Source organism: Diadema setosum, chromosome 20, assembly GCF_964275005.1.
Source record: "Diadema setosum chromosome 20, eeDiaSeto1, whole genome shotgun sequence".
NCBI classification, from domain to species: domain Eukaryota; kingdom Metazoa; phylum Echinodermata; class Echinoidea; order Diadematoida; family Diadematidae; genus Diadema; species Diadema setosum.
The window spans coordinates 3,056,465-3,075,337 of record NC_092704.1 but is presented as its reverse complement, the minus strand read 5'-3'; the positions used below and the strand labels follow the sequence as shown (position 1 = coordinate 3,075,337).

Below are 18,873 nucleotides of genomic sequence, written 5' to 3'. Positions count from 1 at the left end.
GAGTTACAGGGAATATCAGAGCAAGCTGAATCTGTAGACTTGTTGGTTGTGTTTACGCCATTGTATTTGTGTATCTGTTAATGCCGGTGGCTTGGGATCAGGTGTACATTATTTTTCCGAGCAGACAATACAGAGTGAGAGAAGTGGGTTAACTTTTCACTGGCCCATTATGAATGACATGGAGCAGAAGGTTGTCTGACAGGATTTTTTTTTTCTTAAAACACATATCCTGCATTTTATTTAGAAAATAGATTACTTACTCTGCATCTGTATGTATAAATGTGTAAGTGTGTGTATATCAAGGGAAGCAACAATGGTGAATCAAGTGCACATTAAGAAATAATGTAAAGTGTAGGGCTGATTTGTCACGTTTATTGATGAAGAACAGTGGAACGTTATTAAAAAGCGGTCAGATATAACAAAATCCGCTTCCAACACATGATTTTGCAGGTCCCAACTCTTTACAGTTCTTTATTTTTGTATCCTGGTATAGTGACAAATGTGATATAACAAGGTAATTGTTGTGATTTTAGGTCAAGATTTTAGTTCCTCATTATATTAAACAGAGTTTCCCTGTAATCTGTATCATACGCTGTGCATTGACGGCAGCAAGTTTCTCAATTTAGTTGGAGGGGCGATAATGGTCGCGTTTTTCTCAAGATATCCAGCCTTCTTCACCCATCATGAGAACAGCAATTTTAAAGTCACAGACTTCACACCACGAACAAACTTGTGACCAGTATTGTTATAAGCTACTGGTAGGGTACCATGTTAGATGCTTTGCTGGGGATAGAAATCTCACATCATTTCTCACACTTGTGATCATCTCTTGCTTTCATTTCATTGCTTTTTGTAGGACCATCCTTCATCTGTTTGGATACACTTGGATACAAATTTCGATTTTCTTGATCATGTTCCGACAAGGGAAAACTCATAATGCCAAACTACAGTATGTGAGATTATATTTGATGTTAAGGATTTGTGATTTAGCTGTCACATGATTATGTAGTGAATAAGGAATGTATTAGCAGATTCTTTAATAAAAATGGAGGCATAATCACGATTTCATCACCTAAAACCTCTTTGTGCATTGACTCAGATAGGAAATACCCAGTGCAAATTAATTGCTTATGCGACATTGATACAGGTTACTAAAATTGTAAAACTGCATTTTTATCACGCAGTGGTCATCACCATATATGTTAATTCTTGTGGTGAATTTTGTACTTATATTGTCCTCATATTCTGACTTCTTGATGATTTGTAGTATTGGAAATAAAGTGAATGGTAATTTTTATAAAAAATCACATACAACTGCACGTATTGTTGAATGGGTATTTTCTTTATTTGGGTGGTACATTTTTTGTATGTGCTGATGTGCACCATGCATGAAGGCATGCATGAAACACACAGACACAAAAACTCTTTGACACACACACATACATAACAGACACATGTCTACGCAGAGACACAAATACAGACACAGATAGCACACATATACACACAGACACATGCCCACACTCAAAAGACACGCAAACGGGGTCATCTTCCAATGTTACGGCCTGTGCCTCGACATTATGTGTACCAAAATGTACTGTAGTACCCATTGACTAAAAACTACACACACAGGTACATTCCTTTGAAATGACCACAAAATACGGTAAGAATAATCAAAAACAAATTCTTGTGCCCTTTGTTTAAAGTGACATTACAACCAAAAGCTTATTTATGCAAATAGATTAAGGTCCTTTATTCCTTTGCTCCCACTCTCACACAAACAATGAAAAAAATATCCAAAAATTTCCGTCTTCAATTTTTAAGGTGAGAAATTGTTTTATTTCCAGAGATCGTACACCTACATTCTACAATAACAAAGGATAAGCACTACAAAATTCTACGTAAACTACTAAAAGCATGAAAATGAACTTGGAAACAAGGCCTTCAAGCTGTATGTACACAAGCAAAATGGGCTAATTGCTCTTCAAAGTTTCCCCTTTCGGCTGTCATCAGCTGTTATATCACAGAGGTTGGTAACTTGGACCTTTCATCAGAATGAGACTGGAAACTTCTTTATGATAAAGGGGAAGCAATACCGTAGATTTCCAAAGAATTTATTCCGACCCTGCAAGAATTCCAACTGTTATTCTCAATATCAAAGGGGAGCATACAGTGTATTCTCGAGTAACATGGGAGACGGTATTCGTCAACCGTGCTAAATTTTGTCATGTTTGCAATAGGGATATATGCTGATCACGTAAGTGTCCATAGGATATACACGCTAAGATGGCAAACGACCTTGAACATTTAATTTGTGCAAACTGTAGGGTTACTCTGTATTTCATTCACATGCTTTCCATCATAAAGGGATCGTATAGTATTGGTTGAGATTCTAACTTCAGGTTTCTAACATTTTTAGGTGAGATAATGAGAAACCTCTTATGAAATATGAAAGAGCATGCAATTCCAAGAGGAATTCAATGTTTATTTGATGAAAATTGGTTTTAAAATAGCCGAGATAGGCAAAATACAGCAATCCTAATAAAAGGTGGGACCCACCTTTTATTAGGATTGTTTTATTTTACTTTGTTTTTGGATGTCTCAGCCATTCCAAAACCGATTTTCATCAAATAAACTTTGAATTCGTCTTAGAATGGTATGCTCTGTAGTATTTCATAAGTGGTTTCTTGGCATCTCACAAAAAGTTAAAAGCCTAATCCTCGCCTCCACCAATACTGTACCATCCCTTTAACATCCAAAATGAAGGGAGAGAGAGAGAGAGAGACAAAGATAAAGCAAGAATGGCAGACGGACGGACAGATGTCAGAGTTAAATTTAGGGAGCGTGACATTTTTACTAGATGAAGACTGAAGCTCTTTTTTTTTTTTTGAAGGGGAATATTTCATCACGCAATTAGAGCAAGGAATATTCTTCACCAATGCTTATTTTGAAGCTATTGTTGAAATAGGCCTTGCACAAAAAAAAAAAAAATACTGCCAAAGCTTCATCAACATGGTAAGATTAGAAAGTGAGCCTCTGGAAGGATGCAGATGTCAGGTTACCATAGCAACATCACCCGGAGGACACCAGTGATGTCACAGACATCAGGCACAAACATCTCTAACTAGCATCTAGAGACTCTACCAGCTGTGAAATTGCCACTGATGAAGGCCAATCTCGCACATTCACGTTACTGTGTGACATCTTGCAGTATTGAGTGCATTGCCAAATGTCTGAGCGATTTTGCCTGAGTTTATTCACAGAAACAGCAAGTTCAGTACAGTTTTAGGCAAATAATATGAAAAGGAAAATGAAAGAAATATCACTAGCAGTAAGTAAAAGGGAACAAACTTATTCTGCACAATCATGTAAACATCATTTTTGTCATTAACTGGAAACAAATCACATTTCACAAAGTATATATCGTCGTTGGGGTGACAAGACCTTGTATCTGCAGTTTTGGTGAAAATAACTTTTTTGCATTAATGGTCAGATAATCACTTAAGTGATGTCCTGTCCAAATCCTAGATGTCTTACCCCAAAAATGAAGCCACCATGTCATGTCAAAGGAATGTCTATCCCATTGGATACAGTGCTTTGGCTGCCATGTTTTTATGCTCTCCTGAACATTTGACATTTTGTAGATATGAGGTCTTGTCGCCCCAGCGACGATATGAGAAATTCTCACATCCTTTTCATAAGCTCAAGTTCATTTCTAAAGGTCTCGTCTGGGAAAGTTCTTTTCCATACAGGTACTTACAAAATAGTGGGACACAATAAATAGAAGTCATCATGGCTACTCTCATTAGTGAGTATGTTCCCTCGCAAATGAACTGAAAATGCAGCTATTTTTATTTCAGCTTATTTACACAGCGCCTCACTAGAACAGCTCACCTGCTGCCAAAATAATAACACTGATTACTTTGTACTTACGATTAACAAAAGTGACATGAATAGTATTACCAAAAAATAACCATACTAAAACAAATCATTTAATCTAACATACAGCAGGGAATCTTACATTCAGCATACAAATAATTTCCAGAACATTCAAAATGAGTCAACAAGATAACAGCTACCTTACACGATGCTACACATTATGTACAGAGTCAAACTAAGGCAAATGCTTTGGTCTAGTAAAGATCATCTTATAACAAAGCATGCATCTCTTCCTCCCTTTCTCCTTGTGGAGTGAGAAATAACATCACATGGTTATCAAATCATTTACAAACCAATCCTCTCCTTCCTTTTGGAAAAAAATTGGCCATCAAGAGGCAAAGTGAGATCAAGAAAATATAAATCAAAAGAATGCTGCATCCAGTCAAATGCCATCAAGCCTTACTACACCACCATCACATTGGAATGCCCAACTTACTTACTTATACTTCTGTTAAAAAAAACAAAAAACAAAACAAAAAACTGTTTGAATACCTATTGTACTATACAAATGATACACACTAAAAAATGCCTTAGCGGCCACCTGCTGTGTTCAACCTCTATAAAGATTCCCCCATGAGAAGAGCAATGTTGAAGACCCTGCCTATAGTGACCACCCTTTTTGTCTCCCTTGGGTAGACAGGTTTAATTGTAGTACACATGACTGAGTCTTTAATTTAGTGTCTGTACCTGTTTTTTGTACATGGGTAGATTACCACTGGTATGATCCTCAGGATGGGTTAGATCTGTCACTATTAAAGTGTAACTATACTGCACAAGCAGTCAATAGGTATTTCAAAGAAGTGATCCCTACAGGGATGGTTAGGTACAATTTTTTTTTCTTCCTCCTTTCTTAATCTACCATTGGAGGATAAATGCATAGCAGCACAAGCCCATCAAATTCTTAAGCCACACTAAGGAATCACATCAAATCAAATGCCATTGGGAAGGACTTGTAGTTGAAAGTGTGAATGAAGTTTACCCACAGTCCCATACGTACTATATGATGTTCCTAATGAGACGACAGTCATCTCTTGATTGAAAATAACTAGTGAGAATACACAGGTTTTTGAATGGTAGCTGTTCCTTTCTCAGTTTCCCCTCAGCCCTCTAGTCCTCAGATTACTGTATATGCCAAATATTTCGCAAGGTTTTTATTTTTGCGAATTTCGCGAGTCAGGTGCTATTCGCGAAATTAAAGACACGCGAAAATATTGACTCTGATCCCAATGTGGATGTGACGTATGCGTGTACATTAAGCCTGTTCAGTACAGGACTCTACAATCGCGAATTTAACCACTCGCGAAATCGAAGGGAATTCCCAATTCGCGAAAATTTAGACTCGTGAAATATATGGCGTATACAGTACTTCATAAAACCTTCGCCGCGCTTACAAGCTAAAACAGAGAACCCCTCTATTCACACATTGCCTACATATGAACACTCTGATGTTTTTGTATGACAAAGGTTTAACTCCCCTATTGTTTTCATCATTCTAATTTCAAATTGATTGAAATATACCTCCAGTTATCAAGCTTTTCCTCCTGCAAATTCTGATCCATTTGAAGTTGCTATTATTTCAGTCTACATAAATTACAACTTGCGCTTCCATCTCTGGCGATGGGACAAGAAGAGACTGTACAGGGTGCTACAATGAGTTACAAATACTGAGGGCGTCGGAGATTGGTCGGTGCGGAGATGACAGAGGGCGCTATGTATTACGTATACCGAGAGCCTGTTCCAGCTCGGCGCGGCGCTGCTGCACCTTGCTGAAGAAGTAGCGCCGCACGGCCTCCTGAGCCCACGGCTGGTAGTAAAAGTCCACTCTACGCTCCTCTTCTGGATTGGACACTACCTCCGTCATACACTGTGGATGGATGGATGGATGGATGGAAAGAAGGATGGATAAATTGTTGAATGGGAGGACAAAATAAAATTGCTTTGGATTTTCATTTGCAAAAAAACCCCAATGATAATAACAATAAATAATAATAATAACTAACTTTTCATATGATTTTGAAAATAAACTTGATCACATCCCAACATGTTCATATATTTCACAGGCACACTTCCACTAATTTTCATTAGTGAACCTGATTCCATCTTATATTCCTCAAAACACATTTTGAATCATTCATAGCTGACTGCTATAAGTGTGACACCTTACTTCTGCTGCAGTTTTTTTCTTTCCATTGATACATTTTTCTTTGACATTTCTGAAGAAACCCTCTGCATGGAAGGTACCCTTTCCCTGCCTCTAAATAAACTAGAGTCCAAAAATGCATATCTAAAAAAAAAGTAGACAAATATACAAACTGACAAGCAAGAAAACAAACAAACAAACAAACAAACAAACAAACAAGTGGACAATATTCAAACTGACAAATGAGTAGACAAACAAAAAAACAAGTAGACAATTATACAAACTGACAAACAAGCAGGCAAATACACACAAAATAGATATATAAATAAACAAACAGACAGACAGGCAAACTAGTCTCACTCACCTTGAGATCCCTGACCTGAGAGACCAGCCACTCACTGATGAACTGCTGAGGATCTCTAGCAAAGCCTAGCATGAACTCCCTTTGCACTTTGAGCTGGTTGATGGTTTCCACTGTCTCATGAATCTGTGGAATGGGGCAGATAGATAGATTGACAGATAGGTAAGTAGATAGATAGATAGATAGATAGATTGGATAGATAGATAGATAGATAGATAGATCGATAAAGATAGACAGATAGATAGAGAAAGGTAGATGGATAGATAGATAGATAGATAGATAGACAGACAGATAGATAGATAGATAGACAGATAGATAGATAGACAGATAGATAAACGTATGGATAGATAGATAAATGAAGAGAGGCATAGAAGCAATTATAAAATGGTGATGTGGATCCTTATCACATGTTTGGTTGAGAGCGATCACTTGACTAATTTTTACTTTGCCTAAAGGCCCAAATTCACTATTCAACAATTGCCATAATAAGTATAATAATGGACAAGCACTCACAACTGCTTGTTTGTGGTCAGTAACATTGCCTGTATATTACAAACACATTGCAATTGTTTGTGTGTGTGGTTTAGTTTGCTTGGAGCCCCCGCGTGCCTGGGAATCATGCGAAGACAGCTGTTGAGTAATTTAAATCATGTCACCATTTTATAAAACAAATAATGCACATGACTTATGGTTGAAGGTAAAATCATCAACTGTCCCTAACTTTCAAACTGTCCAAAACACTCTCAGTTATGCCTCACGCGTTTCCAACTGTTTCAGAGTTACAAATGCACCACCAGGGGTCTCATTTCACAATTATTTGAAGAGAATCCCATCATGCCTTTGGGAGAAAGCTCCATTATCAGTGTGGTTTAAATAGCAACCAAATATAATACAAGTGGAAATTTTTGCTCATTTTGCATGACATGAAACTTGTGGGTAATCATTTTTGCTTGTTCTTTTTGCAGGTGCACTGACTGTGCACTTGACTTATACACACAGGTACCATGTCACATGTTTGCATCTAGTCAAGTTAGGCTGCACTCGTGTCTACATGTGATCATATTACAGAATATAGTAGGGGTATAAAATTTATGCTGCTTGTAGAATTCTCTGCATTTGCATAGTCCCAGAGTGCGAGTGACTTTAAATTTGCTGTCATAATGCTGACCAGTTACCAAGGAATTTCTATGTTTGTAGCTCCTGCACATTTCAGTTGGAGGAGGTATGAACTTCCATCATGGGGGTTTGGAGTCCTTTAAAACAATGTATTACCTGATCTACAGACCACAGTGACAAATCCAAACAGCCTGTTCCTTTAGAGTAAGCTAACATGAAGGTCTTTATCACCACATTTAATTGGCAGCCATACTGTGACAAGTACTTCACAAGGTGAACTCTTTACCTGACAGCGATCATGTGAAACCACAAGTTCAGAGATTTATGGAAATAATCAACTGATCAATCAAAGGAGTATTTTCATCTCTTGCTGCGGAATGCATTGGACCTTGAGATTTGACACATGTGTCATGTACAGACCCTGAGCAGCAAGCCACAGGTGCTGATGTCAAGAGTGGATGAGCGCCCTCTGTTGCCCAGATCTGTTCAACAAACTACCACTGGATAGATAACATTCTCAGTTCTGTGCATCACTCATTATCCACACCACAACAAATGCTAGAGCGGCTGAGTCTTTTTAAATGCTTCAGCACACCATGAAGTGCCATAGCCTCTGTAAAATACTTTTGAGCAATAAACATTGCAAACTTTCAGTTCAGATGTCAGCACAATCTTGATCTCATCTGCAACATTTCTTGGTATGATTTAAATACCCAGTGTAAGTTTAATGAATAAGCTCTTCAAATTATAGAATTTTAGCCTAGAAATAAAGTGGTGGTGGTGGGGATCGCAGTGGTACAAAGTGGTGATAGTAGTGGTTCAAGTGGTGATAGTAGTTGTGAAAGAGGTGGTGGCAATGTTGAGAGGATATTGGTGGTGATGATAGGGTTGGTTGCCATGGGGATGGGATGTAGATGGCAATGAGTGTTGGTAGTGGGTGCTGGTAGTGTTGGAAATGGAAGGGCATCGTGTTGATAGTGGTGATGAAGGTGGTATGTCATGGTGATGACAGAGATGGTGTTGGTGATGATGAGAGGGGATGTAGTTGGTGGTAATGGAAGGGGATAGTTTGGTGGTGGCAGTGATGAGTTGGGATGGTGGTAATAAAAGTAGTGACAGTATGAGAGAGGTGGTGGCTGAGGTGATGGTGGTGGTGGTGATGTTGGTGGTTGCCATGGGGAGGGGATGCTGGGGAGGGGGTAGGGTGAGGGGCAGTGGTGGTGGTGGAAATGGGAGGGTACAGTGTTCATGGTGGTGATGAGTAGTCATCCTGGTGGAAATTGGAGGGGATAGTGGTGATGGTGGTGATATAGGTGGTGGTATTTAATGGTGGGATCAGTTTGGTAGTGATTATGAGAACTGTGGTGGTGATGGAGTGGGAGTGTTGGTGGTAGAGGTGATGAGAATTGGGTGGTGGTATAGAGAGTGGTAGTGGTGATGGGAGGGGTTTATGGTGGTGTATGAGTTAATTAATGTTGGTAGAGGTGAGAGTGATGACAGGGAATGTTGGTGGTAAGAGTTGTGGAGGTAGCTATCGTTTGAGAAGGGGTGGAATTAGGTAGGTCATGTGGCCTTAGTCACTTTACACAGCAGGAAAAGAAGTGAGTTACTGACTTAGATGCCTGGACAAGATTATTGGGATTTTTTTTTTCATTTTTGTTTTTGACTATGATGGTAATAAGACTGTCTAGACTGTATGTCCATTGTCTGCATAAGAAGTATGTCTTCTTTCCACACTTCATCATCTTGATACAGATTAGAACTTCAGTCTAACTTCACCATCTTTTAACCCATTGAGGATGAGTCCCGAGCATACGTGGGCAGGGGTCTATGGGAAATGCGTGTTGTAGCAAAATCAGTCCATCTTTACTGGGTTTAAAGCTCCGATGATGTGACATCATAAAACACACGGAAGCAGTCATCTAGAAACTATCAATTAAAGCTTCATCGAGGGAAGAAGAGTCAACTTTTGATGCATCAGGGATGTGTTGACGACAAACCAAGTATCTCATCCCGAGGTCACGGGGTCAGCAATAAGCTGGGTCAAACTCTGGAAGAGCACACGTCAGTTGGACTCCGAGGGGTAAGCCAGTTTCCCTAGAATGTAACACCGGGAGGAGTACCCAAACTCCCTCTCCCCCCTTCCCCCATCACCAGCTTCCAGTGTATCCTAATCCTCCATGTCACTCCCTATTACTTCTTGCCACTGGTATAAGGGGCGCGCACCCCATCGGGCAGGGCTGGGGTTTGGGGACTGCCTTGGGGTAGTCTCCAACATGCAGACCCTACTCCGACATCACCTCCATAAACAAACCCGTTTACATGCTTTATGCGTACCATTAGGTGGAACTACGAGTCAGAGCTTGAGACAACCTCAAATCTTACCTTCATGACTTGCCCTACATAGCAATGATGTATGTACACATACTGCATTGTGAGCATGAGATTGTATACAGTGGGAACAGGCTAGGTGAATGGCTTGTTGTGCGGTCATTCGGAAAAAGATATCGGTGAATCATACTAAGATACAAAGAGGAACATGTAAGACTGAGTGCCAACTACACAAAATGCACTTCATTCTTCTAGATTATGATTGGAAGAAACACATTCCTTCATAGACCCTGTCCAATTTAGCGATTTATAGATAAAGTATTCATTGGAAAATGAATTGTTTAATGTATTCATTGGAAAAAAAAAGGAATGAAAATAAATCAATTGCATTGAATTGAATTCAGTTGATTCCTGCTCCTTTGTTTGATATATTGTATGAATTCTTCTACTTCTATGACAGAATACATAAATTAAAAAAAAATAATACAAAGGGGTTGAAAGACTCTTATTCATAAACTACTGTATGAATTACAGTGTATAGTACCTGTTAGTATGTCCCCCAAAAAATTACAACCAGATTTTTGCATTGATAACTTCCAATAAGATCAAACTATCTGCATGCTGTCTTAAAAAATAACATCTTAGCTATATTTTGCAGAAAATCCCATTCAATTTCGTTAAGTGGTCACAGAGAAATGTGGACCGTTGTAAAGCAGGTCATGGGTCTAATTCTTCCAAATTTAGCACTTGGATGCTTTTGGAACTGCATATTAATATGTAAAGACAATGGACACAACTTGGAGGGAAGAGATTCCTCACATCCTCTACAAAAATCCTCATTTCTTTTTGACCACTGAAGCAAATCGAACGGGGTTTTCTGAAAAATGTGGGTAATAAATTATAGTTTCACACCCTGAAAGTATATTTGGATTGACGCACTATTTTTAAAGTTATTGATGCGGAGGGTCCTGTTGTAATTTTTTTTTTTTGACATACGGTATGATTCTAAACATGAATTTGACATACACATGTATACATCATGCTTGTTTATCCACTGCTATACTCCATGATCACAAATTCAACTGCTCAAAAAATTGTCAGGAAGACGGAAGTCCTGGTTCGCGCTAAAAGTTAGACTCGCTAAATATATGGCGTGTACCATACTTGAACCTTGTGACTTCTTGATAGCGGTTTTCATATAAAAATCAGATGTACGCCAAGCCATGAAATGAGATCAATTATCCCTAGATTGATACGTAATATATACATGAAAAGTGTTGAAATCAGCCGATTTTTTCGTTTTCTTGGAAAAATCTTGCATTTTAATAACTTTTCACATTTATGATTTTCCTATTTTAGTAGCGAGCGCCCTAGCGGCTTTGATTTGCCGATCATCGTAAGTAGAGAGCTGAGCCAGCGTGCGGCGTCCGCGGGCAGTCGTAAATCACACAACACCCATAGCGACTCCCGCGGCAGCAACCGCAAAGCTCTTCACGGGCTCCGATTGGGCCAGCCAATTTCACTGAAACAGGCATTGCAAGGTCCATTTCGTGTACCGTGGTAACATACTGAGCCTACGTGAGGTCGATAAATTTTCTTTTCAAAAAATCAGAAAACACTTCAATTTTGAAAAAAGTGAAGTTTCGATACTGCCATATTTTGCGCGTTGTGGATTAAGTACAAAAATACACCCAAGGTCACGACAAATAAGCGCGAAATTTCGACTTAGCATGCCGAACAGATCGTCCTCCTCGGGCTACTAGCAGTATGTAGCAGACGCAAACCCACATACAGGATGGCAAAAGTAGTTCAGGTTTGTGATTCGAACATGTTGTTTGCAGTACGGCCCTATTACTTTTGAAAAGAATGATATCAATGCACCCCTGTCAAAACTGCTACAGCTAGCGATCGTCACGAATGGGCTCAGAAACTGAGCACACTGCGTGTGTAGAAAACGATGTACATGCGCGAGAGCGCCATCTAATGCTGAATGACGAACGCTACTCTTGACCCCACAAACAAAGAAAGCTTCTCACCTTGTTGTCCAGGCCGGCTATCTCTTGCTGACTGGCCATTGAGAGAAGGAAGGACTTCATCTGTTCCTTCAGTGTGTCATCCTGTGGAAAGAGAATTCATTCCTCGTTCAGTCATTCCTAGCACCTTCTTCTTTCTCTCGGTCAAACAAAATGTGAGCACTGTAAAACAAGATAAGTTCACGGCATGAAATATTTGCAAATTGGAGGCGACAGCCTTTTTAACGCCACGAAATTTTGCAAATTGTCCCTGGCGTTCAATGCATACAGTGTAGACCATAACACTGGCATGTATTTTAGTTTCGCGGATCTTGGCACTCACAAAATTCATGCAAAATTTGCGTGAACATCCCTTGTTTTACAGTAGCAACATTTCCAATACATCTGGAGTCTGCAATCATGAACATTTTCACTTTGCAGTACATTCCCAATTATTTCATTTCTTTTCAGGGTTTGGTTTAAGGTTACAGCCATCAAATATAGCTTAAGATAAACTTTCTTAAAACAAACGAATAATCATCAAAACACTGTCATTATCAATAACAACAGCAATTATCTAAAAAAGAAATGAATGGCTCAAAATGGTCTGCACAATGATTTTAAGCTTGATTGGAGCATTTTAAAGATTTTGATGCCCACCAACAGATGTTATGTTGTAAACAGATCACCATATGAAATACATCTGCTAAATTTCATTTCAAAACGAGATTTAGAAATGGAGCTATAGACAATGATGTGATTTGGGAAAATAATGTCATAGAGATGTCACTGTTGAGTGATCACATGGAAAAAACGATACAGCATCTCGAGATCATTAGACATCAGTGACAAAAGTTTCAAGAGATAACACCTTGAACTTTAAGATAAACGTGAGACACAAAATCTGGTCAGAAAGAAAGAAAGGAAAATGATAAAACCAAAGAATTTGTACAGAAACACAAGGTGATCCTTGAGCTTTCACACATCACCAGACAAGAATGGTGACAACGACATATTCCTACTACAGAGTCCTAGCAACACACTGGAAGTTTATACAAATTTACAATACATTCACTACATCGTTGCAACATACACTCTCAAACATTTTTAGGCTTGTGATTCTGCCACAATTTTTTTCATAGATAATCGCATCCCCACACACATATGAATCAAGCAATATGAAGATTTTTTCCTTTTTTTTTTTTCTGTAGAGTACGGAGCCAGTGATGAGAGTCAGGCACTGGTTGATCAGGATGACTCGGTTTAACCTCCATCACAAGACACTCTGTCCTTTTTTTTTTTTTTGTATATTACTCAAGACGACTCACAAAGACCTTGGCATGGACAAAAGCTGACCTCTGCACTGGTCAAGTCTGGAGTGGCTACATAAACCTTGGTCAAGTACAGTATGAGGACAAGTTGACCACTTGATGTGCTTGTCACTGTGGGGTGAGTTTTTCTTCTTTTTTTTTTTTTTTCATTGAAAGCGACAGTTACACCAAGGAATGGATCAGCCTTGGTGGACAGAAGACACAGGAGTCTCTTTCACCAAATTATGTCATGACAAACTGTGCGCTGTGTCTGCAAATGTCCTCAGTGTTTTACTAAATGCTTTAATAAAAACAACAAAATACCTGTATTTGCAGTTGAATTTGTTACCCCTTTCAAAACAAAAAAAAAATTGCTACATGTTTCACACCTCGAGAAAGACTGAAAGACTATTAACTTGAATACTAGTCCCGAGTATACTCAGTTAGGTGTCTATGGGAAATGCGTGTTGTGGCAAATCAGCTGGTCCTCAAGGGGTTAAGGCAGATATATCAAAAGTATGTTGATGGAGGGGGAGGGGATCATAACCGCTTCTCCAAATTCACACCCTGTTCATGAGGCAGTTTCACGATCATTGCCATTCAAGACTCATTGCTAAAGTGGCCCAGAATTAAAATATTGCTTCAGTCCACTCCAGTCCTCAGGAAAATAAACAGAAAGTCGGGGACTGAATTGTTACGATGCTCACATCAGACGACTGGTAAATCATCTCTTCCCATAACTGAAGCACTTGTCGCTGAACACATGGATCTCACATGGACTTTTGAGTGTGGTGAAGAAAACGTGCTTGCAGTGCCACTTTGCTTAGCATGACAATGAAGCAACATGGATGGTTGTCCTTCATAAATTAATATTTTTTCTCTCTTGTTAGGCTAAAATCTGCAAAGTTTGTGAGAGTTTGTTCCACTCTGACTTCTTCTACCACTTTGGAGTAAAGCGTGTGCATCACATGATAGCTTGTGTGCCTACACAGGATGGTTTTATCATCTAGGCTGTGGATAACAAGAAAAATATCAGTCCATATCTTAAAGGTAGGGAATCCCATTTGCATGCCTTAAATGAAGAGTTGTATAAATACAGTGGTATGTTGAAGAGAGTATCATTTTAGAAACTCCCATAAAGTATTGAAAGTGGAAGGCTCATCGTAAATTCCAGTACATTACTAGGCTACCTTTGCAGACCCATGCACTGCATGTGTGTCCATCATGTATATTTTGTGAAGAAAGTTCATCAAAACTTACAAACATTTCTATATACATTCTTGCCACACACTCTATATGTTATTACATCAGCTCTTATACTTTTAGATTTGTGTTTATAGATAAAAAAATACAGAAGACTGCAACAAAAAGGCTTAAGTGTGGCTGACACACAGAACTACTGAGTAGTTGAGTTTTGTGCATTATTCAAATTGTAGATAACTGTTGACTTCCAAATTTCTCAGCAGTGGCCTAAACAAGTCTCCTGAGGCTCATATTCAATGTTTTGCTGCATTTTGGGAGGTCTGTAAAAGGTATCCCCTACCTTTAAGTGTTTTTGAGCACTGCATGAGACAAAAGCTGGAGGTGTCACAGTTCACACAAAAGTTTTATTCTGAGCCATGCAAATTCTGTATGCCTCGAGGTTAATTAATCTAAATATGAAATAGATTTCCTAATCTGAAAAAGTAAAGACGGTGCATACTAACAAAACTTTGGAATAATGAACCCTTTTCATTTTCTGATTAAATAATAAGGAACCTTAAAGATAAACAAACCTTACTTCATTTCCGGATTAATGAATGTGCAGAATAACAACCTCATTTCATTTTTGGATTATAGAATGCTCGGAACAGCAAACCTTATTTTATTTCTGGATTAAAAAACCTTATTTCATTTTCAGATTAACAAACCATATTTCATATTCGTATTAAGCTATCTTATTTCGTTTATGGATTAACAAACCTTTGGAATAACAAACAGTAACCATTTTGACAGGCTCTTGTCTGGGAGTTGTTCTGACCTCTCTGTTTCACACTGGCTGAGCTGGGTGCATCAATTAATATCTTCTCTGTTTCACTTTAAGTGCTATATTTCTTTAGCTAGTCTATCTCTCAATCTGAGCTTTTATGTGTTTTTATGTAATTGCAACCTCTGCAATGTTGCCTGAAGCACATAAAAGTGCAAAACAGAAAGAAGAAGAAGAAGAAGAAGAAGAACCCAAGGAATTCTTGAAACTTTGACAAAAAAGATAGGAAAAGTTACATTACAAAAACATTGACAACAAACACTCTCATCAAGCTTAAAAAACAAACAAACACAACATCCAAGCAGGAAACAATTACATATTGATACACTTCTGCCCTACAGATTTCCATACATCACATGTACCTCATCAACAGGCGGACTTTCAACATTCTTCAACGATAAGAGTGATCATACGTGCAATCTTTTCTCAGAGACACAAATACTCACATAAATTGCTGAATAGACCCAGAAAATGTCTCGAGGCCTCATTTGATAGGCACACGGCCAAACATCACGGCAAAAACAAACTATCAATTACACAGCTTTTTCTATCAACTACACAACTTTTAGAGCGCCACAAACTGAAGATAACAAAGGCTCTTATCCTATCAGCAGTTATTTTCGCCAAATTTGTGTCAAGCTTTTTGTGGTCTCATATTGGCTCACAATGGCATAGTGATTAAAAACAAACAAACAAATAAACAAACAAAAATGTCCTGAGAAGTCCACCACCACTTCACAATCTTTGAAACTCAACAAGCCTTCATGCATTATAGATTCTGCATCCATTATTTGGGGGGGGGGGGGGTTGTTTCACAATGATCTAAAATGAACTAAAAACTATGGTAGGTTGTGAGTGACTTCAATAATAGTCTAACTTTCATATAAGAATGAAAATATTGAGGCTATTTCATACAGGCATTAATTACCAAAATAAAGTAAAGGACAAAAGATTTTTTTGGGGGTAAATTTTGACACAATTTGAAGTGGATTTGGAAAACATTACATAAAACTAAAAAGAAAAACCAACGGCATACCAGAATTTTCAGTCGATCTTAACTTTTAAGTTCGACTTAAATTCTTCCTGAAACACCCCCTGCCAGCATCCTACCTACTTTCTCGTATGAAAATATCACCTTGAAACATTGCACTCTCCTTTGACGTACCCTCAAGTTTGTTATAAACGACCTCATCTCTAGTGCTGACCAACCTTCCCATGATGGTATACACGTAGCTATACCAAAATAGTATAGCTTACACAATGAATTTATACATCTGAACGCTGACTAATAAAACAATGTATAATGACATGATCAGAGGGTCAGAGCATCGTTTTGAACTAGACCTCGATAACGAATCAGCATTCCATTGTGTCCATTGTGCGTCTGAACGAAGGGCGACCATAGCATGGTATAACTGGGCAGGGCTTGATGGGAGCATGCACGAAGTGTGACCCCATACCTATCACTCATTTCCATAACAGCATGCACAGTGGGAATCTGCACATCTATCGGGGTATACTACGTTTTCAAGAATGGTTGAGACTAGCATCTGAACGGTCTGTCGGCTATACACCAGGCGTTTTCACATCAGCCCGATGTTTCCAAATAGCGCGCTATTTTCTGACTTGGGAAATTTTCCCGATAGCGAAATAGCGCGCTATTTGATAATGTGAACACAAATTACCACGCTAATTGTATCGCTCTCATCGAGAAAATTTCTCGACTCCAACTCGGGAAATTTCTGAAATAGCGGGATAGTAGCACGCTACCGTATTTGATAATGTGAAAACGACTCGAGAAATTAGCACGATGAATCCCATTATGCCTAGCGTGTGTGACCCGATCGATCGAGGCAAACTGCACACAAGTCATGAGGAATTTTTGAGAGGACACACACATTACTGGTGCTGTTTGCACATACTCAGCTGTCGAATTAGCTATTTAAAAATTTGTAACTATTCGGGCTACCCCCTCTTCGGGCTGATGTGAATAAGAAATAGCGCTCTAATTCGCAATCGCGGAAAATATTTCGAGCTTGGATTTTTATCGGGCTGATGTGAAAGCGCCTAGTGATTCTTTATGCGTCATTTCTTTATGAGTTTTGGTATAAACTGGTTTGTGTCTGAACAGGGGGCTAGTAAGGCATCCCTGCCAGTAGGCATTGCAGAGGGATCATCCCCAAAGTCCTGCATGATGCATATTACATTTGACCTCTGACCTCATGCATTCGGTGTGCAGTGGTCCTCAGAAAATGAGGTCATTTGTACCCTATTCATACTGGGCATTTAGAGCCGCTCCAGGAACTTTCCTGAAGCCCTCTAAACTCTGAATGAACAGACAGTCTGGCCCTGGAGTGCCCTAAAGTGATGCCCATCTCAAGGTTAGTTGCAGGAGTGCTCATGAAGCACCCTGTTAACTCTGTATAAGTGGTCACAAAGGTTTAAAGTGCTCTAGAAATGGTATGTGGTGCGCTGTACACGCAGTTTACAAGGTGTATATATTAGAAGTTCCTGCACATCCACAGCGGAAGGTCACTATGACATTTATGCCCCTCTAGAGCCACTTTGCATAGTGGTCTCATTGAGTGGTGATTCTCTGCACTAGGAAACTCAAGGTGTGTTAATGATTAAGATTTTTGGCCATTGTCAGCATTTGAAACGTGATAATAGTGGAAATTGCAGTTGCATCCTGAGGCACAATTTCAAAAAGGCCATTCCACAAAAAAGGTGCATTTACGATCTGTGATTTTCTCTAATCATGTTACTTGGGAAGGTTAAATGCAAAATCATGTAGGCCTACACTGAACAGCTCGCTACAATGGTGTTTAGAGTTTTTCAATAATATGCAGTGCACGTTTGCGAAATTGGCTCTTTCTTGAGCTTGAAAATATTGAGCATAAACAGTGCTGCAGTCATTCTGGATCGGCATTTCAAAAAGCTTCTGCCTTCACAAATTGAGTGTAAACCCACCCTCAGAGGGGTATAAGTCGAAGTGCTTCAGGAGCGCTCCTGGGTTCAACTTTGTGTATGAATGGGGTACCAGACCACGAAGATCACTCACCTCTAATGAGATAATGTAATCTTTCATGAGAATCATTACACATGGTCAAAGTGGTAAGCCTATTCACTGTTTCCACATCTTGCTCAGGGGCTACATACCAAAAGAAATCTTCGCAGCAGGTTTTTCTGTCGAGATGGAATCTCCCACTTCACCTGTCGAGACTGGGAGGCTTGCAACCTTCGTGATAGCCTCATCACTCAACTGAAACAGGATGAGATGCTGGGCAACAATCTATTTGCTCTCATGACCCACATTGCCCACGGATGATCAGACTATAGCAATGATTGGGGTGTCTTGTGTGGGGAATTTTGATTCATTTCCAACAGTGATACATGTATTGAATACCCTACATTTTCCCACTTGAGGACCATCAAAAATGGGGTATTTTGCATACTTTACGAATACATCTGATAGCTATGATAGACGCAGCTCTGCCCATGCCAATAGCATCTGTGATCAGTCACTTTTCCAATTCATTTCACAGCTTTAAAAGGGATGCAAATATTCTCAATACAAAATCAGAGAACTTTAAAAAAAAAACAACAACAACTGCTGGGTTAATAGCCAAATCAAGAACACT

General features: G+C 39.1%; 1 protein-coding gene across 1 annotated transcript in view; it reads right to left on the bottom strand.

Moving 5' to 3' along the window:
• Positions 1–5,349: 5,349 nt before the first annotated feature.
• The window catches only part of LOC140243330 (SWI/SNF-related matrix-associated actin-dependent regulator of chromatin subfamily D member 1-like), a 259,082-nt gene continuing 245,558 nt past the window's right edge, over positions 5,350–18,873 (bottom strand). Inside the window, exons 10-12 of the mRNA XM_072323006.1 lie at positions 11,921–12,001; positions 6,441–6,563; positions 5,350–5,800 (exon numbers count right to left, since the gene is read on the bottom strand). Coding sequence (XP_072179107.1) covers positions 5,645–5,800; positions 6,441–6,563; positions 11,921–12,001 — 360 coding nt within the window. The 3' untranslated portion in view covers positions 5,350–5,644. The remainder of the gene's footprint in view (positions 5,801–6,440; positions 6,564–11,920; positions 12,002–18,873) is intronic.